The sequence below is a fragment of the Bufo bufo genome, chromosome 4 (assembly GCF_905171765.1).
Source record: "Bufo bufo chromosome 4, aBufBuf1.1, whole genome shotgun sequence".
Classification (NCBI taxonomy): domain Eukaryota; kingdom Metazoa; phylum Chordata; class Amphibia; order Anura; family Bufonidae; genus Bufo; species Bufo bufo.
Genome location: NC_053392.1, coordinates 419,537,839 through 419,563,286, shown reverse-complemented (window position 1 = coordinate 419,563,286; position 25,448 = coordinate 419,537,839). Strand labels below are relative to the sequence as shown.

The 25,448-nt window shown below is 44.9% G+C and overlaps 1 protein-coding gene across 1 annotated transcript; it reads left to right on the top strand.

Annotated features, from left to right (window-relative positions):
* On the top strand, positions 1-25,448 carry IRF2BP2 (interferon regulatory factor 2 binding protein 2). Its single transcript, XM_040429303.1, has 2 exons — positions 1-1,510; positions 24,684-25,448. Exons 1-2 carry the CDS (start codon positions 634-636, stop codon positions 25,403-25,405), a joined length of 1,599 nt encoding a protein of 532 aa, XP_040285237.1. The 5' UTR covers positions 1-633; the 3' UTR covers positions 25,406-25,448.

Here is a 25,448-nt window from a genome sequence, read left to right as displayed (position 1 = left end):
CAGAGGAGGCGGTGGCGGCTGGACTGGGACTGTCGAAGAATCAAGTAAATAGAGAACTTGGAATCACAACGGTTAGCTCGGCCGTGACGTCACCGGCTTCAACAGGGAGTCTGTGACGAGAGGCGGGAAGGCGTTGTGCGGAAAGAACTGCCGCTAGAAACGAGCTGCGGGCAACTGTTGGATGCCATAAGTGCGAAAAGTCGGCACATATCGATGTCGTGCCAGGACTAGCCCGGCTTGGAACAGGAAGGGGTTAAGGCCAGAGTTGTTGTGAGCTTTTGGCAGTCTAGAGAGGGGGGCTCCTCTGGTGACTGAGGCCGCAGCCAATCACTTGCCTCCTTCCCTTCCCCCCTCTCATCTCCCTCCTCCCCCTCCCAGGAGCGGTGCAGCTGAGGAAGGCGAGAGAAGGAGCACTTCACAGAGAATATTTCTCCTCCTCCTCCTTATCCCGGGCGTAGTGTGCATGTCAGAAGCCGGACTTCGCTTTAGCCAAGGCGGAGGGCGCCGCCGCCCAGCTCCCCGAGGCTGAGTACCCCCCCCCCCCCCCCACTTGCTGCACCCCTGGAACACGCTCAGCTCCGAGGCGGGGAGTGCACGTTCTCACTGGATTTGAGCGGCTTGATCTTTATTGCTATGTCATCCGCCACGGTGGCCGCCTCCCGGAGACAGTCGTGTTACCTGTGTGACCTGCCCCGCATGCCATGGGCCATGATCTGGGACTTCACGGAGCCCGTGTGCAGGGGCTGTGTCAATTACGAAGGCGCCGATCGCATAGAGTTTGTTATCGAGACGGCCCGACACCTGAAGAGGGCCCACGGCTTCCAGGATGGCCGGTCCCCGGGGCCGCCGACCTCCTCCTCTTCCTCTACTGCGTCGTCTGTTAAGCCGCAGCTTACCGCCAAGGAGATGGCGCAGATTGGACACACGGTGGGGGGCCCAGAAGGCATCTCGCGGGCCTCTCAGCAGCCCCCTCCACCGCAGTGCCTAGACCGCTACCCACTGGTCTCTGAAAGGCCGCCGCCCCGCCTAGGCTCGGATTATGGCGTTGGGCGGCAAGTCAATGGGATCCTTCTCCCTAACGGTTTTCCCAAGCCCGACGAGCCGCCTGAGCTCAACCGCCAGAGCCCCAACCCGCGCAGGACTAGCGCCGTGCCCTCTCTGGGTGCCCTGATGAACGGATCACCTATGGGCGGACGGGCTCCTCCTTTAGGGATCTCGGCCTCCTTGGTAGCTGCCGCCACCACTTCTGCTGATATGGGCAGCAAGCGGCCGGGCTCTGTATCCAGCAGCGAGCACGATGCCAAGGAGAAACACCGGGCTGATAGCTACTCTGATCTGGGAGACAACCACAAGGGGAGGGCAGAGGAATGGATCAACAAGCCGAAGACGGTCAGGGACACGCTGATGGCCATGCAGCACAATCACTCTCCATTTGACGCCAAATTCAAGAAGGATCCGGGCGCAGGGAGAGTTCTGGGCTTTGATACCAGCAACCCGGCTTCGAAATCTGGTATGAGCCTTCTCACCATATGCGTGGCCGTCGTCGTACTGGTGTAGCTGGGTAAATGGCGCTGAGGGGGAGGGCAAGGATCATGGCTGCAATGTGTTATTGTGCTGATGCAGCAGTTCCGAGTGGAACTTGTGGATTAGCAGTGCTGTGAGTGGTTGCTATCCCTGGGCACTAGACATGGCTGGCGGCCCCCCCCCAACAAATTACACGGGTGGGTGATGCCACACTGGCCCTCGGTAAAGGTGCGATGGGCGTGGCTTGTGGTGACTAACCTGTCATGGCACAAGTGCTTTTGCATATAGTAAGCTGGTGTAGTTACCTGCAAGAAGCTGCTCTGAGTTAATGTCCTCTGCTTTATGCTTCTGTTTACTCATTTAGGAGCCATAGAATGAAGTCTCTGTTTTTGCGCCTGTCATACAGTCCATAGTGGCAGTTGGCACTGCCAGCAACTGCAGACTTGGCAATTTCCATCACTGTGTTTTGGTGCTTTTTTAGCTGTAGGCGGCCTGAGTGCAGGTATTGGAGGGCTTGTATTGTATATGATATCAGGATTTGCTGAATACAATCGGGCATAGGCATGAAGTATTTATCTGCAGACCGTTGGCAAATGCCGTTGAATGTGATGGCCATACACGTAAGATTAAAAGTGGATGCTGCTCAAAAATAGGCTGGACCAAAGATGGCTGTTATGTCTAGCCAGCTTGGGGCCCATTGTGGTGGCGTGTCCTGTAGAAGGGCCGGAATAACAGAGTGAAGACTACATCATAACTTTTTTAGTTGATACAAGCTACGTAATCCTTTCTGAGGGCTTTTCTTTCGTTATGTAGTTTTATTTCGCCCACCTCTCCCTAGTCTGTAATCTTGTTGTGCTACCCACTTTTCCCCTTCTAACATCTCTTTATGGCTGTTGTTTAGAACAGGGATGCCCAACCTGCGGCCCTCCAGCTGTTGCAAAACTACAACTCCCATCATCCCTGCACTGCCTACACCTATTTCTGCAACAGCTGGAGGTCCGCAGCTTGAGCACCCATGGTTTAGAACAATTACTCAGTAAAGGAAAAAGCACTGCCCTAAATGCCTTGTGATAAGGTGACTGAAGCTTATGAAAGATGTTTAGCTAGAAGCTGTCGTAGCTGCTGCCATAGGCAGGCATATATTGTATCTGTTTGGCTTCCCGTGTAGCATCCCAGAAGGCGACTGAATGACTGGCACGAGCCTTGGTGACATTCTAAATGTAAAGCTGTGTTCACACTTTGTCATGATTTATAACAGAAACTGCAATACCTTGCATTGTCTGAGTTACAGAGGTATCCATCCTTATGCTGGGTCAAGTAGTGCTGCACGCGGCAGTGTCCATGCCATTAAATATGATGGAGTCCCATGTGACTGTAGCCTTGCATAGTGGTAGTAATTGGAAACCAGTGGAGTTCTGGATTTTACCTTTAGGCGTGACTGGAAAATGCTTTATGTAACAGTTCTACATTAATAAAACAAAGTACTGAGAGTGAATTCATGCAGATTTTTATTGACCCTCATCCAAGTAATTGCTGGTAATGATGAAGTAATTCAGCACTATTTCCTTCTTTCTGCTTAGCCTGCAGTAGGCCATATGGTATGGGGTTGCCCAGATAGGGATCAGTCATTTTCCAATTTAAACACATTAGTGGCAGTTATAATTGGCCAGGCCAGCCCTGGAAACAGAGATGGTTAAGGAGCCCTGCAATGTAAATAAAATAAAAAAAAAAACAAGAATGCTTCCCAGAAAAAAAAGTTTTAAAATATAAAAAAATGGACTGCAAGGGGTTATAAATAATTAAAGCCAACTAGACCTTGCCAATCTGCTGTCATATAAAACGGTGGTCCTACCACCACCTCCTTCTTGGTGTTGGCTCAACATACCAGAAATGCTGAGCATGGTCCCCACAGCCAGTCACTGACCTTTGTGGTGACTCAGGAATTGGCTAAGCACGCCGTTTTTTTTTCTGGCGACTTGAGCCGGTCAAGTGTCAGGACAGCAGCAGATCAGTGAGGTTGGTTGTGGTTTACTATTTACTCAAACCTGACTAAGAGTCAGACCTCCCAAGATCGGATATTGAACTATCCATTTCTTCCTCTTTCTCAGCACTGGGTATCCCACCATCCTGTGTTGTCTCACACAGGACAACTGGTGATACTGCAGAGAGCATGTAATTTAATAGTAAGTGTACTAAAATAAGGTCTGTTATTTTCCACATAGTCTATGTATATTTTCCACCTTGTTGCATGTTGTATACTTTTGACATAGAATGGTTGTTGGGGCCTTGTATTACATATAACATGGCAGAGCACGAAATAGCGTGAAATTTGAAACTTATGTACTTGATTACTGAATAAATTGAAGCTTGTTTGGTTGTTTGGGGATGTTTTGAGTGGTAGTCCCTTTTACCCAATAGTTCTGATACTGTTGCAGGGGTAGTGTTTGGCATTTTTGGAGTCCTGTTAGCCATTCATTAGAGGACCATGCCCTGGGCATCCAGTACTTTACAAACAGGGATAGTTTTGTGACAATTTGGGGGGGGGTTAAATCACCATTACAGCCATAATTAATGGGGGTTTCTGAGCTTATATAAAATAGTGCTGAAATGTCTTCTCAATAGTTTTTGCCACCATGTATTAGGAGTAGTTTCTATTATGTGGTCAGCTGTGTGCAGCACAGTTTTCATGTTAGTGCTTTCTGTGGGCAAGATTAGCAATGTAAAGAACTACAGTTCACATGATTTCTCTCCCCTTCCACAGATATTGCCTCCATTTTTTTAGGTTTCTGCATGCAAGATGTAAGGTAGTGTAGTAAGTACTTTGTCTTCCCAGACCATACATGCTCTGGTGCTAACTCTGCATCTGCTGCTAGAAGTTCAGACGCACCACTTCCAGAGACTGGGAGGGATGAATAGACTTAGTAAGCTGAGAAGAGGAAAATGTGTGACTGCATGTACTTTAGGGCTCATGCACCCAAACATATTTTTTGTCCTCATCTGATCTGCATTTTGTGCATGTCAGAGGCAGCCTCTTTCACTTCAATGGGGCCGCCAAAGATGCGGACAGCACACCATGGTACAGTCCGGATCCGTGTGTCTGTTCCGCTGCACCTGCAAAAAAATAGAACACGTCCTATTCCTGTCTCCATTATGGACAAGAATAGGACTGTTCTATTATGGGTCAGAAGTTCTGTTCTGCAAAATGTGGAAGGCACCTGGATGGTATCAGTGTTTTGTAACTACAGCCGTGTGCATGAGCCCTTAGTTTGGGGAGGAGGGGATAATACCACATGTTCGGAGTACAAGAATTCACACAAGCAGGAAATAAAGACCAGGAGCGTGGCCACATGACTGCATGGGAGACTTGCTTACAGAGGGGGTGATTTATCAAAGTGGTGTAAAGGAAAACTGGCTTAGTTGCCCATAGCAACCAATCAATTACATCTTCTCGTTTCCAAAAGAGTTCTGAAAAATGAGAGGTAGAATCTGGTTGCTATGGGCAACTAAGCTAGTTTTCCTTTACACCCATTTTGATATATCTCCCCCAGTATGTTAGTAAAGGCCCTTTTGCACTGGCTGAGTATTGTCTAGATAATCTATAACTAGCTTTTGTAGGAACACTAGTTCACATTTTTCTGCCGACGTTAAAACTGCTTCTGATTTATTAGGTAATATGATTGTGCGGTCTAAACATCATTCTGCTGCCAGAAAACAATGATTCTTTATGGGGATGACAGATGACTTTAGCAATCGCTCCTCCCCATACTATGGCGGAGATTGCTGCATGTAAATACAGCGGTCTCCTTCACTGTCAAGCAACAGATTTAGGCTACTTTCACACTGCCGTTTTGGTTATCTTTGTGAGATCCGTTTCAGGGCTCTCGCAAGCGGTCCAAAACGGATCAGTTTTGCCCTGATGCATTTTGAATAGATAAGGATCCGCTCAGAATGCATCAGTTTGGCTCCATTCCGCTTTGGAGGCGGACACCAAAACGCTGCTTGCAGCATTTTGGTGTCTGTCTGACGAAACTGAACCAAACTGATCCTTACACACTATATAAGTCAATTGGGACGGATCCGTTTTCACTGGCACAATAGAAAAGTGATCCGTCCCCCATTGACTTTCAATTGTGTTCAAGACCGATCTGAAAGTAGCCTTACCAAGAATTCTTCCTTCCCAACAGTCATTTGCCATATCTGGCAGTGTAAAGGGGCCTTAAATGGTTTTTCTCACTTTAGCACATGGCATTTATCATGTAGAGAAAGTTAATACAGGGCACTTACTAATGTATTGTGATTGTCCATATTGCTTCCTTTGTTGACTTGATTTATTTTTCCATCACGTATACTGCTCCTATCCAGTGGGTTACGACCACCCTGAAATCAAGCAGCAGTGGCCATCCTTGTGCACCATAGGAAGAGGCATCGGCCTCTCTGGTGGCTGGGGCTGCGGGAGTGCACCTAGGCTGGTGATTTTTATAAAATCTGTTCTTCTATCCTGTTGTAGAAAGATCGTTAGTCTATTACTCGCCAGTCTTTATAATTTTAAAGAGAAACTGCTGGTTAATCGAGCAGATCAATCTAAAATAGTTTTCTGGGAGAAGACTTAGTAAAACTTGTCACTTATACATTTTAAGGGCCATATTACACAGGCAGATGGAGCAGACTATTGTCGGGAGGGAAGTGTTCCCTTCCGTCAATCACCAGCTTGCTAGAGGAGAAGACTGCTACATGTAATAGCAGCAATCTCCTCAGTATAGGGATGAGTAATCGCTAATGCGTCGCTCGTCCCTATACTGTATCACTGTTTGCCAGCAGCAGAGCGCCATACAAACCAGAATTTTTTAACATATTAAAAGATCCCGATAAACAAGAGGTTGCTAGTTTATCGGGTAATTGGCGGCAGCAAGAGACTGCCAGATTGCTCTTGGCGATTATATTGTTGATAATCTGCCTGTGTAAGGGCCCCTTTCACACGGGCATTGTGGGAAAATGTGCGGGTGCGTTGTGGGAACACGTGCGATTGCAAAACATTGTAATGCGTTTTGCACTCGCGTGAGAAAAATTGCGCATGTTTGGAACCCGAACTTCTTCACAGAAGTTCGGGCTTCGGATCGGTGTTCTGTAGATTGTATTATTTTCCCTTATATCATGGTTATAAGGGAAAATAATAGCATTCTGAATACAGAATGCATAGTAAAATAGCGCTGGAGGGGTTAAAAAAATAATAATTTAACTCACCTTAGTCCAGTTGATCGCGCAGCCCGGCTTCTCGTCTGTCTCCTTTGCTGAACAGGACCTGTGGTGAGCATTCATTGCAGGAATAGGACCTGTGGTGACGTCACTCCGGTAATCACATGATCCATCACCATGGTAAAAGATCATGTGATGACCGTAGTGACGTCACCACAGGTACTATTCAGCAAAGGAGACAGACGAGAAGCCGGCCTGCGCGATCAAGTGGATTAAGGTGAGTTAAATTTTATTTATTTTTTTAACCCCTCCAGCGCTATTTTACTATGCATTCTGTATTCAGAATGCTATTATTTTCCCTTATAACCATGTTATAAGGGAAAATAATAATGATCGGGTCTCCATCCCGATCGTCTCTTAGCAACCGTGTGTGAAAATCGCACCGCATCCGCACTTGCTTGCGCATGCTTGCGATTTTCACGCGACCCCATTCATTTCTATGGGGCCTGCGTTACGTGAAAAATGCACAAAGAGGAGCATGCTGCGATTTTCACGCAACGCACAAGTGATGCGTGAAAATCACCGCTCATGTGAACAGCCCCATAGAAATGAATGGGTCGGTATTCAGTGCGGGTGCAATGCGTTCAACTCGCGCATCGCATCCGCGTGGAATACTCGCCCGTGTGAAAGGGGCCTAAGAGGGCTCTGCTCCTTCTGATTTCATAGTTCACCTGGCAGGTGTTATAAGTGATAGCATAGAGATAGTTGCCAGTAACTGATAGCTGTACACAGGGAGGTGTCGTCAGTGATTGATAGCATTCTCTGTGTGTGTATACAGAGAAAGGTGACAGTCACTGACATCTCCCAAACAATGAAATCAGAAATAGCAGCGATTTTAAATGTATAAATTCCACATTTCACTGAATTCCCCCCCCCCCCCCCCACACACACACACAAAATAATATATCAATCTGTTCAGCTTCTTGTACTTTATAACATGGTGCCTGCATATTACACTGCATTTAGTAGTGACAGGTCCTCTTTAAAGAGGATCTGTCACCAGCGACCTCCCTATCCAAATATTTGCTTAGATATTAAAGGGCACAGATAGCAGGATCAACCCTATTAACACACTCGTACTGCCAGGTAGGGTTGATTCTGTTGATTAAAATTATACCTGTTTTGTAAAAATCGATTGTGCTGTTCCTGAGAATATTTTATCCAGAGAATATTTTATCCAAATGGGATGATGTACACAGAGGGGCTAAGTCCTGCCCATTGGTGCACTGGATCCCTCATTTTGCATAAAGTATAAGTCGTCTTATTCTCAGGAACGACATAAGCATAATTCTAAGCAGGATCAACCCTACTAGGCAATATGCCTAGTTTATTAGTTGATCCTGCTGACAGGTGTGCTCAAGTTTATCAAAGCTCTGAATTGTGATTAGTCGTAGAGCTGTCTTCATGGGACATGATCAGGATTACAGTTGAGCGAAGTGAGCTTCGGATGCTTCATCCAAAGTCGCTTTGTTCAAAACTTCGAAATAATACTGTACGGAGATCCATCTCTGTATAGAGTGTGGGCTCCGATAAGCCGAAGTAAGTTATTCAATGAAGTCACGTGCGACTTAATGAATCAGGATGAGTTTTTAACCTGTTGGTAAGAAATAATGGTAAGATGATATAAAACTGTATTGAATTTTGTTCACATCACACTTTTGTCCCATGTTCAAAATATACATGTGACATACACTCACCTAAAGAATTATTAGGAACACCTGTTCTATTTCTCATTAATGCAATTATCTAGTCAACCAATCACATGGCAGTTGCTTCAATGCATTAAGGGGGTGGTCCTGGTCAAGACAATCTCCTGAACTCAAAAATGAATGTCAGAATGGGAAAGAAAGGTGATTTAAGCAATTTTGAGCGTGGCATGGTTGTTGGTGCCAGACGGACCGGTCTGAGTATTTCACAATCTGCTCAGTTACTGGGATTTTCACGCACAACCATTTCTAGGGTTTACAAAGAATGGTGTGAAAAGGGAAAAACATCCAGTATGCAGCAGTCCTGTAGGCAAAAATGCCTTGTGGATGCTAGAGGTCAGAGGAGAATGGGCCGACTGATTCAAGCTGATAGAAGAGCAACGTTGACTGAAATAACCACTCGTTACAACCGAGGTATGCAGCAAAGCATTTGTGAAGCCACAACATGCACAACCTTAAGGCGGATGGGCTACAACAGCAGAAGACCCCACCGGGTACCACTCATCTCCACTACAAATAGGAAAAAGAGGCTACAATTTGCACGAGCTCACCAAATTGGACTGTTGAAGACTGGAAAAATGTTGCCTAGTCAGATGAGTCTCGATTTCTGTTGAGACATTCAAATGGTAGAGTCCGAATTTGGCGTAAACAGAATGAGAACATGTATCCATCCTCTGATGGCTACTTCCAGCAGGATAATGCACCATGTCACAAAGCTCAAATCATTTCAAATTGGTTTCTTGAACATGACAATGAGTTCACTGTACTAAAATGGCCCCCACAGTCACCAGATCTCAACCCAATAGAGCATCTTTGGGATGTGGTGGAATGGGAGCTTCATGCCCTGGATGTGCATCCCTCAAATCTCCATCAACTGCAAGATGCTATCCTATCAATATGGGCCAACATTTCTAAAGAATGCTATCAGCACCTTGTTGAATCAATGCCACGTAGAATTAAGGCAGTTCTGAAGGCAAAAGGGGGTCCAACACCGTATTAGTATGGTGTTCCTAATAATTCTTTAGGTGAGTGTATGTTAAACTATGCAGGGATGAATGGTAGTCTCAGTACTTTTGACCATGCTAAGCTGTTGACAGCACTTGGTAGGGCTTGAGAAGTGAAGACCAGGCAAACTTTTTGTGATGCCTTTCTAATCAGCAGTAGTGTGAATGAGCCTTTAATTAGGCGGTTTCTCTTGGTTGGGGCTTCACTATGTAATGCTCCGTCACAGGCCCTTTGCTCTGGGTGCTGGCTGTACTTGTTTCCTGGTTAGGTGCTCCAGCTGTCACTCAAAGCAGAGAGGAGGGGTTGTGAAGTAGGTCAATGCAGAGATCACCTCACAGTGAGCACCACTGTGTTGGTCTCATGTTCATAACCACATTGGCGAGAAAAATGTTTTAATAAATGCAATTGAGCGTCTAGGAGCAGTGGGCTGTTGCCTTTATACCTAGAGGCTCTGCTCTCTCCACAGCTGATGCACAGTCTACCCTGACAGGGGCAGACAGTCAAAACATCAGCGCTCTTGGCCCTGTGAATCAAATTGCAGAGAGAGCAGAGCCTCTAGATGTAATGGCAACTCCCCCGTTACTCCTAGAGGTTCATTTGCATATATGTAAACATCCTTTTTTTCCCCCCAGCAATGCACTTATGAACATGGGAGGAACACAGATGTCTTAAGCTGCCAAGTGCACATGTAACAGGTCAGCCAGTTTCATAGGTACTAATTTCTTAAAAATGCACTTCAAGGGGGTTAAAGAGGAAATGTAACTTCTCCTGAAATGTCTGTTTTTTAGTAACTACTTTCATGACCTTTGTAATAATATTGAGGCTTTTATTCTTATGACTTTTATATCTTTATTATTCTTGCTCGATGTTATGAATTTCTAGCAGTTTGGACTAAAGGCCCAGGTGGGTGTTACCAGCTGTTGGGTGTCCCTGCAGTCTGAGATTATCCAATCAGTTTAAAAGTTAAAGAGGACCTTTCACCAGAATAAAACCTCTAAACTGGCTATACAGACGTGTAGAGCGGCGCCCAGGGATCCCCCTGAACTTACTGTTATCCCCGGGCGCCGCTCCGTTCGCCTGGTATAGGCTCCGGTATCTTCATAGTTAGGCTCCACCCAGGGGAACCTGCCGGCGTCTTTCTCCTATGCTGTAGCGCTGAGCGCTGTGATTGGCCAGTGCTACAGCATAGGAGAAAGAGACGCTATCAGGTTCCCCTGGGTGGAGCCTAACTATGAAGATACCGGAGGCGATACCGGCGAACGGAGCGGCGCCCGGGGATAACAGTAAGTGCAGGGGGATCCCTGGGCGCCGCTCTACACGTCTGTATAGTCAGTTTAGAGGTTTTATTCTGGTGAAAGGTCCTCTTTAAGATGTCGCACTAAGAAACCAGAACACCAATCGCGGTGCTCCTGTCCTAACGAGAACACTCACTCGATCTAAAAGGGAAATGCGTATAAATATGGATAGGGCACTCAAAGAAGTCTGGGACCATGCACTGATACACAAAATATATTTATTTGTGCTAAAAATATTCAGCAATCAATAAAATGATAAGACAGCAGCATACTACATATAGTTATAGTATACCACTTCTAAAAACATCTACTACATTAACAGTGATTTGATATCAGCAGGGTAAGGCAGTGAATACATACAGTAGAAATGGCAGCAAATTTCGATCTAAAAAATAAGTCAAATAGAGGCAATCCCGATGGTGGTGGCTCGATTATAAAGACCAAACGGGATGTCAAAAATTCGACCTGAGAAACTTCGACCTAAAGAATAATCAGCCCAAAATATACGGAGGTAGCAAAATGTCCACTACTAATAATCGATGAAATAACTCCAACGTTCTTTACTTAATTCTATCAAAGCCAATCTGTCCTTGAACATAGATGAAAGTTCGTATCGTTATGTAGCCACACCTGAATAAAGCGACGTCCTGCTAAAACAGGATAGGTAGCGGCGTCCCGCTATTGAACAACTTGCAAGCAATTATTTACCTCTAAATCGACTTCTTTCAAAAGCAGACTTTGCCAGACCTTGGGATATTTTCGCTCCCTGTATCGTACCTGCGTTGTTGTAGCACTCTAGTATTGGGAGTTTCTTATAGATAAAGACCATGCTGACTGACTCTTATTCAACACGTGGGCCAATGATATATCGAGCCCTCTGTTTGTTTGTCGTCAAATTGCGTTGGTAACATTCAACGGTATTGGATCCCACTCTTCTGGTCAATGGCAGTCGATAGTAGGTAAAAATCTCTGAACATAAATAGCAGGGGATGTGGCACCAGACGCGTTTCGGGGTACTTTCATTCACCCCTTCCTCAGTGGTAGACATCCCCCCCCCTTTTGAAATTCCTCTTTTATACTGGTATTGTTGTGTAATTCATGGTCTCATTGGTTAATAATCGAGCGTCAGATCCGGTTTGCAAAGTATATCTATTCACAGATTGGTATAGAACAGGGCTTGACAAATTTCCTTGGAATCTAGGAGCCAGGCAAAGCCGCGTCAAAGTCCCCAGTAGATGCCCACATAGTGCTCCCCCCCACTTCTCCATAGAGCCCCCCCCAATAATGCTGTATACCATGTTACATATGCAGTGTACATGTGCTGTATACCATGTTACATATGCAGTGTACATGAGCTGTATAGTATGGTATATGCAGTATACAGGACCATGATATATGTACAGTATATAGGACTATGACATTCAGTGTTCGTGCTGTATACTATGATCTGTATACAGTGTACATGTGCTGTTTACTATGTTACATACGCAGTATACAGGACCATGATTATATGTACAGTATATAGGACTATGACATACAGTGTACATGTGCTGACACCTCAGGCTCCTTCCTCACTTGGATGAGAGTAGTAGTAATTTGCACTGGGGGCAGGTAGTTACCTGCAGGTGAACCTGAGAGCCACGAGGGCACATGTCAGCACTATGGCCTCGCACAGCATGTCAGGACCAAAAATGGCAAATCTTCATACTTTGGCAGTTAGCTAAATGTATATAATTACATACGTTTGTTCGTAATGAATACATGCATCGTCTGTGAAAAAAACGCACCTATGCATGTTGCGTTATTGATGCGGCATATGTGTGGTTTTTCTTTTTTTATGTCTAAAATAGCAAGACACCACATATACCACTAGTAAAATAAACAAAATCGTAGAATATTAATAAAACAACATTACATTGTGCACAATATTATTCGATTGCACTCAATAAATGAAGGGTACGATAGAAGTCAATAAAATGCAATGTAAAATGTGATTTAAAAATACGGTATAGATCAATATAAGAATCAATAAAAAATAGAAAAAAATAATAAAAATGCAAATAAATATAAAAATACTGTGGAGGGTTGTAGGAGAGGTGGGAACCTATCTGAAGGAGAAACTGGGCCAAGTAGAAACAAAAGTCCGGTTAGTCATCAACAGATTGGTGCCCACTCTAAACTCATAAAAATACAAAAAGCTCAAATTCAGCGTTAAAGGCCTTTGGGTAACAGGGTATCAAGTTCGAAAATCCTCTTAGTCTCAAGCCTGGACATCTTTTCAATATGATTTCCACCCCTCCACTCTTTATCCACTTTGTCTATTGCTAGAAATCTCATTCCCGAGGGCTCCTGATCGTGACTAATTTTAAAATGATGGTTTTGAGAACCATTCACTATCCTTTTTTTATATTATTATTAATATGCTCTGAAATCTGTTTTCAGGGATCTTTTAGTCCTCCCTACATATTGGCGTTTGCACGGACATTCTATAACATAAATCACATTCTCAGAGCTACATGTCAGGCAATCTTTAAATTGTATGGCGATAGTTATTGGTAGTTGATATTAGTTCATTCGTTCTATTTTGGAAGGACGTAGTCTTACAGTTGCCACAATTTCCACACCTAAAGAAGCCCTGCAGGCCCATCCAACTGGAAATGGCAAGTTCCTTATTTAAAGGGATTCTGTCACCTGCTTTTACCATTTTAAGCTGGTACCATCGCTATGTTGACTAAAGTACCTTATTTCCAGCAGTCGTCTTTTTACTTATTTTTGTTTTGTAGTTTTGATATAAAAGCGATTTTTATGTTATGCTAATTAGGGTCCAAGGTGCCCAGAGGGGCGTTTTTTTTCACTCTCCGGAGCCCAGTGACGCCCCCCTGCAGTGCCCAAGAACGCCTCCTGATCATCAAATAACCTCCCACAGCCCCGGCAAACTGTTCTGCCCCCTCCCCACGTCAGTCTACCTTATAGAAATGCCCCGTCCTTCTTCCTGTCTGCGGCCAGAAAACTCGCGCAGGCGCAGTACTGCCAGCGGCCTGTGCGATCATCAACCTCCTGAGGGCAACAGCCTCAAAAGTCTCACTGGGCATGCGCCGAGCCCAGTGATGTGACCTGAGCGCTGTTGCCCTCAGGATGTTGATGATCGCGCAGGCGGTACTGCGCCTGCGCGAGTTTTCTGGCCGCAGACAGGAAGGACGGGGCATTTCTATAAGGTAGACTGACGTGGGGAGGGGGCGGAACCGTTTGCCGGGGCTGCGGGAGGTTATTTGATGATCAGGAGAAGTTCTTGGGCACTGCAGGGGGGGCGTCACTGGGCTCCGGAGAGTGAAAAAAACGCCCCTCTGGGCACCTTGGACCCTAATTAGCATAACATAAAAATCGCTTTTATATCAAAACGAAAATAAGTAAAAAGACTGCTGGAAATAAGGTACTTTAGTCAACATAGCGATGGTGCCAGCTTAAAGGGACACTGACAGGGCCAATAAGCATATTGAGGTATATATATGGCAGTACAGGTCTTATAATGGGTATTACAATCATCTAAGTATCCCCCCTGTCCACCTTATACATACAGTAAACTTAACTTTTATAACCTGCTCCAACGGTCTTCAATCTGCCCAAGGGGCGGCGTTTCACCTCTCTTGCGCCCAGCCAGCCTCCCCCAACTGCCGCTTTGAAGCGCCACCCAGCTCATGAATATTCAGTTTGCTGGGCGGCTTCTGCGGTCCCCGCTCTGAAGCGCTGCGCTTAACAGTGCCCTGCGCATGCGCCGGATCTTGTGAAGTCGGGGACAGTAAGCGCCGCCCAGCGAAGTGAATATTGATGAGCTGGGCGGCGCTTACTGTACCAGACTTCACAAGATCCGGCGCATGCGCCGGGCACTGTTAAGCGCAGCGCTTCAGAGCGGGGACTGCAGAAGCCGCCCAGCAAACTGAATATTCATGAGCTGGGCGGCGCTTCAAAGCGGCAGTTGGGGGAGGCTGGCTGGGCGCAAGAGAGGTGAAACGCCGCCCCTTGGGCAGATTGAAGACCGTTGGAGCAGGTTATAAAAGTTAAGTTTACTGTATGTATAAGGTGGACAGGGGGGATACTTAGATGATTGTAATACCCATTATAAGACCTGTACTGCCATATATATACCTCAATATGCTTATTGGCCCTGTCAGTGTCCCTTTAAAATGGTAAAAGCAGGTGACAGAATCCCTTTAAAGCGAACCTATCACCAGTACCTTATAGATTATCCTCATTCTGTTTCAATGCATTCTTGTGCCGCTTTCCTGGGATGTATATTCATGAAAAAAAAACGACTTATAAAGTCCTCGTCTCCAGCTCCTGTAGTCACGCTAGAAGTCAAGGGGGTAGCCCTTCCCTCACTCCGGGCTGTAACTCCTCTGCCCTAACCCCTCCTCTAAGTAGTGTAACTGACACCCGGCTCAGTCGCCGGGACTGCGCTTGTACAGGCGGCGCATGCGCAGTCTGCCTCAGTAGCAGCGCGATCCCGTCTATCGCGCGGACTCGCGCGCCTGAGTAACAGAAGACAGGCAGGCATCTGGGACGGACGGCGCATGCGTGATTCAGTTACGGGATCGCGCTGCTACTGTACAAGCGTGGTCCCGGCGACTGAGCTGAGTGTCAGTTACACTACTTAGAGGAGGGGTTAGGGCAGGGGAGTTACAGCCCGGAGTGAGGGAAGGGCTACCCCCTTGACTTCTAGCGTGACTACAGGAGCTGGAGACGAGGACTTTATAAGTCGTTTTTTTTCATGAATATACATCCCAGGAAAGCGGCACAAGGATGCATTGAAACAGAATGAGGATAATCTATAAGGTACTGGTGATAGGTTCGCTTTAAATGATTTTTGACTGTTGGTGCCACTTTCAAACCCAAATTGGAGGTCTTTGAGAAAGTAATTTTAGTGTGCCTAGCATCTTGTCTTTTTGTAATAGATACCAATTTTTTTTATTGATTCTTATACTGATCTATACCGTATTTTTAAATCACATTTTACATTGCATTTTATTGACTTCTATCGTACCCTTCATTTATTGAGTGCAATCAAATAATATTGTGCCCAATATAATGTTTTATTAATATTCTACGATTTTGTTTATTTTACTAATGGTATATGTGGTATCTTGCTATTTTTAGACATAAAAAAAGAAAAACGTACATATGGCGCATCAATAACGCAACATGCATAGGTGCGTTTTTTTCACAGACGATACATGTATTCATTACGAACAAACGTATGTAATTATATACATTTAGCTAACTGCCAAAGTATGAAGATTTGCCATTTTTATTTCTATGTATGTTTTTGGGCATTAGAGATGAATTAACAGACAGATGTGTTCTATACCAATCTGAGTGAATAGATATACCTTGCAAACCGGATCCGACGCTCGATAATTAACCAATGAGACTTTGAATTACGCAACAATACCAGTATAAAAGAGGAATTTCAAAGGGTGGACTGTCTACCACTGAGGAAGGGGTGAATGAAAGTACCCCGAAACGCGTCTGGTGCCACATCCCCTGCTATTTATGTTCAGAGATTTTTACCTACTATCGACTGCCATTGACCAGAAGCGTGGGATCCAATACCGTTGAATGTTACCAACGCGATTTGACGACAGAGGGCTCGATATATCATTGGCCCACGTGTCGAATAAGAGTCCGTCAGCGTGGTCTTTATCTATAACAAACTCCCAATACTAGAGTGCTACAACAACGCAGGCACGATACAGGGAGCGAAAATATCCCAAGGTCTGGCAAAGTCTGCTTTTGAAAGAAGTCGATTTAGAGGTAAATAATAATTGCTTGCAAGTTGTTCAGTAGCGGGACGCCGCTACCTATCCTGTTTTAGAGGGACGCCGCTTTATTTAGGTGTGGCTACATAACGATACGAACTTTCATCTATGTTCAAGGACAGATTGGCTTTGATAGAATTAAGTAAAGAACGTTGGAGTTATTTCATTGATTATTAGTAGTGGACATTTTGCTACCTCCGTATATTTTTGGCTGATTTATTCTTTAGGTCGAAGTTTCTCAGGTCGAATTTTTGACATCCCGTTTGGTCTTTATAATCGAGCCACCACCATCGGGATTGCCTCTATTCAACTTATTTTTTAGATCGAAATTTGCTGCTATTTCTACTGTATGTATTCACTGCCTTACCCTGCTGATATCAATCACTGTTAATGTAGTAGATGGTTTTTAGAAGTGGTATACTATAACTATATGTAGTATGCTGCTGTCTTTTATCATTTTATTAATTGCTGAATATTTTTAGCACAAATAAATATATTTCCTGTATCAGTGCATGGTCCCAGACTTCTTTGAGTGCCCTATCCATATTTATACGCATTATCCAATCAGTGCTGTCTGTGTCAGACTGTGCACTAGGGTTGTTGCGGGTATCGAAATTTTGATGCCTAATTTGATACAATACCGGGATTTCCATTTTTTCGATACTGGGCTGCGCAGTCTAGTATCACAGAACATGAGCGCGCTGCTGTGAGCACGCTCATGTTCCCTCAGCAGCACAGGGGAGAAGGAAGCAGTCTCTCCCTCCCCCTGTGCCGCTGCCACCAATGAACGGAGAGAGGGGCGGGCGCACTGCGCCACCAATGATAGGACTTTTCCTGGGTCCAGACTTTAAGTAGCAGGCTACACAGACCAGCGCCCAGAGATGTCCCAGCACTTACTATTATTTCTGGGCGCCGCTCCGTTCGCCTGCTGTGCCCCATTTCTGTCTCCTGCTCCATATGCTAATTACTATCGGAGTAATGGGGAGGAGACATCAGCTTCTCTAGTGGGTGTTCCTTCTCCCTGCGTTGCGCTGCGATTGGACAGCGCTACAACCAGGGAGAAGGAACGCCCACTAGAGAAGCTGTTGTCTCCTTCCCATTGCTCCGATAGTAATTAGCATATAGAGCAGGAGACAGTAATGGGGCACAGCGGTCAAACGGAGCGGCGCCCAAAAATAAGTAGTGCTGGGACATCTCTGGGCGCTGGTCTGTGTAGCCTGCTACTTAAAGTCCGGACCTAGGTGCACAAGTTGGTCGTTAACACATAATACAGGAGACAGGTGCCGGCACCCTGCCTCTGACAGGGAGCTGCAGTTAACGGCACCTGAGGGGTTAACTGCTGCTGATCTGCTGCCAGTACCCACCTCCTGTATTAAGGGTCAATTATCATTGGTGGCGCAGTGGTTCCCCAGCCCCCCCACCACATTAAAATCATTGGTGGCACAGTGCGCCCGCCCCTCTCAACCCCCCAGTATTAAACTCATTGGTGGCAGTGGCCACAGGGTCCCTTCGTCTTCATTGGTGGCAGTGGCAGCTTCTTATCGGAGCCCCAGCTGTGTAATCCTGGGGCTCCGATCAGTTACAGCCAAGACACTACTGAAGCCCTGGCTGCCATAGTCGGCTCCCTGCTGCTGTGTGCACAGGGCAGCAGGGAGAGTGTAAGATCCTAATCACCCTAATAGAGATCTATCAGGGTGAATAGGACATGGAAACAAAATCACTGTAGAATTGCAGTGGCCAATATGGCGGAACCGCTCAGACCCCAAACACTGTAGCGTGTTTCTCATTGGGCGAGCAGTCCCATCGCATGTGGACCGCAGCAAACGACCATCCCGAGCAATTAATGCGTACAAAGGAGGACGCCAGCGCGGTCCACATGCACCACAAAAGCATCCTGCACAGGCAGAGCATTGTGCGGATGAAAATACAATTATATAAATCACTGAAGAAAATGCACCAAAAGGATATGTCACTGACTAAACTAGCTGGTCATACAAGCAGATATTAAAAGCTGAGACTTCCGCCAATATGTTCCTGTCAGGAAGATATCGGAGCCCATCATTGCACCACGTCACGGTCACTCAGCATGGCAAAGGGTCCTACCACTACGCTAACTGTGGTGTGAACACGGTCTGAAGGCGATGTAATCCAGCTCACAGCCCAGCCTGCACACAAATGCCTAGCAGGACAGCCAGTGCAATGTGAACAAAGCAGGACTGTGAGCCCCACCCATATCAGACCATGTGATGAAGGATTCCAGGTGCAAAGGAATGTTCAATTGCCAGATGAAGGCACATTCAAGACATATAAAACAAAATCACTGTAGAATTGCAGTGGCCAATATGGCGGAACCGCTCAGACCCCAAACACTGTAGCGTGTTTCTCATTGGGCGAGCAGTCCCATCGCATGTGAACCACAGAAATATCGTGGCAGATATGGAGGAGCTGCTCAAACCCCAAACACTGTAGCGTGTTTCTCATTGGGGGAGCAGTCCCACCGCATGTGGACCGCAGCAAACGACCATCCCGAGCAATTAATGCGTACAAAGGAGGACGCCAGCGCGGTCCACATGCACCACAAAAGCATCCTGCACAGGCAGAGCATTGTGCGGATGAAAATACAATTATATAAATCACTGAAGAAAATGCACCAAAAGGATATGTCACTGACTAAACTAGCTGGTCATACAAGCAGATATTAAAAGCTGAGACTTCCGCCAATATCTGCTTGTATGACCAGCTAGTTTAGTCAGTGACATATCCTTTTGGTGCATTTTCTTCAGTGATTTGAATAGGACATGGGATTAAAAGGTTCTAGCCCCTAAGGGGGGGGAAATAGTTATTCATTTCTTTAAGTATAAATCACCCCCTTTCCCAATTTCACATATGTGTGTTTATTTATTGTTTATATATTTTATATCGCCACATCAGAAAATTCCAAACTATTAAAGGGATTCTGTCACCAGGATTTCACTTACTGAGCTGTTAACATGACCACATCAGTCTTCACGATTTATATTACAATCTACTAGTATTACTGCGCTGTCTTGTAATTTGTCTATAAAATTGCTTTTATTAATATGCAAATTACCTAAATAAGGAGCCCAAGGGGCTGTCCCTCTGTCCGTTGGAGCCCAGCCGCACCCCTTCTCCTTGAGCCCAGCACCGCCCCACTGCTAATTTATTCACTCCTCATGCCTGGTGCGCTGTAATCTTTAACATGCGCTGTGGATAGATCGGTCAGCGCCCGCGTGGTGTCCTGGCATCGGCCTCGCAGAACAAATTGCGCAAGCGCTGACTGGTCTTTCCACGGCGCATGTGCAAGATTACGGCGCACCAGGCATATGAGGTCGCAATGAGGAGTGAATAAATAAGCAGTGGGGCGGCTGGGCTCCAACGGACAGAGGGACAGCTCCTTATTTAGGTAATATGCATACCGGTATTAATAAAAGCGATTTTATAGACAAATTAGAAGACACAGGGCAGTAATACTAGTATATTGTAATATAAATCGTGAAGACTGATGTGGTCATGTTAACAGCTCAGTAAGTGAAATCCTGGTGACAGAATCCCTTTAAAATATAAAAAAAAAATCTATGCAGTGAATGCTGGAACAGAAAAAATGCGCGATTCGCCATTTAAAAAAAATGCGGAATGCACGTGGCTTTTCTAATCAAAAATTTGGTATCGCATCAACTCTACTGTGCACACTCTCCCAACTCTTAACAGCCACCTCAACCTTTTGTTGGACAGCATACTGACCCAATCACTTATGGGGCAATGAATATGGCTGTATTTTCTTGCACATCTATGTGGTCATTTGGCTGATTATCGGTCCTATTCTGTTCCATATGATAGACGATAGTCATTTCTGTTGAGTGAGAAAAAAGTGAAATGCACAATTAAGGCATCCATATTTTGTGGATCTGTTAAAAACATACATGCTGTAAACTGGTTTTCTTAACAGTGACTGTATTTGAGTGTTGATCACATGTAGGGTTTTCACGATACCAAAATTTTGATTTGATTTTGATATAAAAAGTATTGCGATACTCAATACCACGAGAAAATTATTCACTGCATAGGAGATATTTTTTAATATTTTAATAGTTCTGACTTTTTTGGGCATGGTGATAAGTAATATGTTTATTCGGAGCCCCTCAATTTCACTGCCGCCAATTAATATTCTGAGGAGGAGGGGGACCCTGTGGCCACTGCCACAATGAATATAATACTGGTGGGGAATATAATACTAAGGGGGTTATCTTCACTAAGGTGATGCTTAGGGACCATTGTTGCATTTAGTCTGAAATTAAAGCCTGATGAAGTTTTTGAAAAGATGGGGGAAGGAAATGGATGATCTCCTGGAACATTGATCTGTGACATATTGCTTGAGAGGTTGGGCACTTGGTTCCTGTTAACTTTCTTTACTGTAAGGCTTGTTTCACACTAGCTGGCTGTATTCTTCGCAATTATTGTATCTGCCTTTCCTCACCGCTGCCTATTGACTATAATGGGACTAATGTTGGAAACAGGCTGGTTCCATTATATAGTCAATGGGGCCTGGTGCTCCTCTGGCCCTTTTAGTCTATGCTGGGTACAATAAACTCTGATAGGATGTTCCTCTGCCGGACAGTTTTAACTCCAGTTTGAAACTAGCTTAACCTTGCTACATAAGGCCTCTTGCACACGAAGGTTCTGTGCCCGTGGCCGTATTGCAGCCCGCATGCTGCAGGTCCGCAATACACGGGCAATGGCCCGTTTGCACTCCGCATCACAAATGCGGACCCGTTTACTTGAATGGGTCCACCATCACGGAGAAGCGGAACGGAAGCACGGATCGGAAGCACTACGGAGTGCTTGCGTGGGGTTTCTATCCGTGCCTCCGCACCACAAAAAAATAGAACTTGATCACGGACCCATTCAAGTTGAATGGGTCTCGATTCGTCCCGGCCGCCGCACGGACGTTGTCCGTGCATTGAGGATCGCAAATTGCGGTCCCCAATGCACGGAACGGATGCACAACGTTCGTGTGCAAGAAGCCTAACTTGGATTATCAGTTTCCAAGTCCCAACTGCATAAATGTTGTTTTCCTGCACTGATATAGAATGATGGAAATATCAAGAGATGGATGGTGATGGATTTTTTCTACACATTTAGGGAAGGATTCTAATTGACAGATTTTGCCTGTATAAAGATGGAGGATCCACCATTTGTAATAGTCGATGGTCACATCTTACCTACTCCTTCTTTGTATAATGATCTCTGTGCAGATTGCAGACCATACCTAGAAAACTGTCCCATAGAAGGGAAGAGTCCCTTTTAAATGTGTTGTGTATATGGCCCATGGGGCTGCTGTGAAGCATATCTCTGAATGCCATTAACAGCTCGGGCTACATGGCTACCCGCATATTCTTGTTTAAGAAATCGAAACCTACAATCAGAGTACAGCATAGAAGAAAAAAAGAATGTCACTATATGGTTTAACTGGCAGAAAAAAATTGCAGGTGACAGTCCCTTTAAATTCTTGCTTTTTTGTGTTCTGTTGATTTACTCGTCTAAATAAGGTTGGAAGTGTCAGTGGTCTATTCTGAAGTGAGTAAGAGATTACTAAAAAGCCAGTCGGCATAAAAGGAATCTGCTTAATCCTTAGGTTTCCAGCGGGGAAGGTCTTTAAACATCGTGCCTGCACACGCAGTTGCGATAGCCAGCGGGTCTCTGCTGTTTCAAAAAGCAGAGGTCCAAAGTTGAGTTCTGTTTAAAGTTTTAAGTGGTTTTCTTAACTACCGAAGTTATTCAACGAAGTCACGTGCGATTTCGCAAATAACTAACTTCTGCACATCGGAGCCCATACATTTTAATACTGTACGGCGACTGATCTCTGTACAGTATTAATCTAACGTTTTGAACGAAGCGACTTCGGATGTAGCATCCGAAGCTTGATTCGCTCAACCGATAATCCCTTTGATGTAGTAAATGGCTGAATAGAATACAAATCCTATGAGCAGCCATTTTCCTAAAGATTTCAATAACACTCTTTGAGGATGTTTTTAGAGGACGCTTGTATGTTACATATGCCACATATGTTTGATGAAAAGCTCAATGCAGAAACCATGCAGATTGCAAATGAAGTGCTAACTCGTTGCTGCTTGTTAATGGCTGCACTGTTTGCCTAAAACTGCACGGCTAATCACAAACCACAACAAGTTAGCACTTTTTTCATTAGCAGACTGCATAGCAGCCGCTGCATGAATAAATGTGACTAGCTGTTTTGCAGATCCACTATATGTAAGTTGTGAAGTCTTTGCTGCTCTGCCATAAAGATAGACAAACTGCCACATCAATGTCAGCACTAACACATTTCAGACATTTACATTGTTAGATTTATCCCTTGTGACCCATGGCCAGGAAGTACAGCTCTATGCATAGTACGTTGCATGTACAAGATGACGTGAGGCTGAATGTTTTACTGATGCAGCTTAGCACTTGCTTAAAGGGGTGCTCCTGGAAAAGATAATGATGAGCTATCCTCAGGATCAGCTGTTTTGCTGTGCTCTGTTGAGCGCCTGGCAGCTTTCCAAGCACAGTGCTGTAGTACATCGTATAGTGGCAGTGCTTGGTATTGCAGCTCAGCCCCACTGACTCACTAGCCTAGGAAGAGGCTGTGGCGCTTACAATGCAGCATTATAATTTTTGTGCTCCACTGAGGCAATCTTCTTATCGCCACCAGTAACGCAAGACTTGTTTAGTCTCATGCCTGGGTTGTTACAGTTTCTACAGTTCAAAATCCGAACTCGGGTTCATTACTGACCGTGGTGCAAGCCACAAACCCAAGTTCAGATTCTGAAACGCCTATGTATGCGCAGAAAATAACTCTAATGGCACAGGCACGAGACTAAACAAGTCTAGCGTTGCTGGTGGCGATAAGATTGCCTCAGCGGAGCCCATACGTTGTAATGGTGTATGGAGCGCATATTATGAACGATATTTAAGAAGAAATCGGGGTCAGACAGAGCAGTCCAAACCGGTTTCGCTCAACACTAGTGACATGGCATCTGCAAGCTTAAAAACAAAAAAAAAAACAGAGAAAGCGTGCTCCTGGGGCTGCAACAGCTTTCTCTAGCTGGGATCAAGGAAGCCGGATTGTGTGTGTACGGCAGCCTGGATCCTCCTGAATGATTCGAAGCTGGAGCAGATAGGTTTCATAGTAACATGGTGTCATTCTCATAGACCTGTATTGGAGTCTGTGAGATAAGCAATCCCTAAAAAGAAGAAAGTGTTTATAAAAATTCAAATGACCCCCCACCTTCCCAAAAAAAAATTAAACATCATGGACACCACCACATGTGAAAATGTCCATGCTATTAAAATATAAAAATACTTATCCCGTACAGTGAAATGGGGGAAAAACAGTCAAAATAGCGATTTGCAATTTTTTTTGTTCACCTACAAAGTATTGAAAAAATATATTGAATAGAAAGTGATCAAAAAGTTGTACACACCCCAAAATGGTATCAATAAAAAGTATAGGTCGCCCTGCAAAAATGGAGCCCTCCCACATCTCATACACATAAATACAAAAAAGTTATGCCAGGATATGGTGATGCAAAGAAATTCATTTTTCAAGGTTTTGTTTTCAGTCTTAAAACACAAGAAAAACTATACAAATTTGGTATTGTAATCGAACTGACCCAGAGAATGAAAGTAACAGGTCTGTTTTACGACATACGGAACGCCGTAAAAACAAAACGCATAAAACTGTCTCACTCCATTTGGAACTATTTTTTTATATTGCATACCACTACAAGGTATGCAATATTAAATGGTGCCATTAGAAAATACAACTTGTCCTGCAAAGGGCTTGATTGAATAAAGGGTTCACTCATGTAGACAGCCTGCCTGTGGTCCCACCATGCCTGTTCTGCTGCCTGGCTTTCGCCATCCACAGAACCTCTGTGGCTTTAAGGACCACATGGTTAGGACCATTGCGGTTGTCTACTCACAGAAATATCAATACATATTGTTTCATATGCACTAACACATTATGTTCTCTCTCTTTCTTTTTTTTTTCTCTCCCCCCCCAATAGGTGCCCGTGCAGCACGAAAGAGAAAACCTTCTCCAGAGCCAGAAGGAGAAGGTGGTTCTGTTAAGATAAATGGTGATGGACAGTCATGGCTGCCAGCAGCTGATGGTCTTAAAATTTCTCCAATGACTAGTACTTCTTTCATATCTCCCCCTTCTACTGTCTCTCCTCATTCCAACCATACTACACCACCAGAAGCTGCACAAAATGGCCAGTCACCAATGGCTGCTTTAATATTGGTGGCAGATAATGCTGGTGGCAATCATGCTTCAAAGGATGCCAACCAGGTTCATTCTACAACTAGGCGAAACAGTAACAGTCCACCATCCCCTTCCTCTATGAACCAAAGAAGAATGGCTGCAAGGGATGTGCCAAGCCAACTTTCTAGTGGAGGAACATCATCTCATGCAGGAATGGAACAGGTGCACCCCCCAAGCATTCCTGATTCTTCCATACCAAACAGTATACCATTGTGCTGCACTCTTTGTCATGAGCGTCTGGAGGATACACACTTTGTACAGTGCCCTTCAGTACCTACTCACAAATTTTGTTTCCCATGTTCAAGGCAAAGTATTAAACAGCAAGGATCATCTGGAGAGGTGTATTGTCCAAGTGGGGAAAAATGCCCCCTAGTGGGATCAAATGTACCGTGGGCCTTCATGCAGGGAGAAATAGCTACAATTCTTGCTGGGGATGTAAAAGTGAAGAAGGAGAGAGACTCTTGACTTTTTTTTTTTCTTTGCTTCGTAGCCAACATATTCTCTCTTA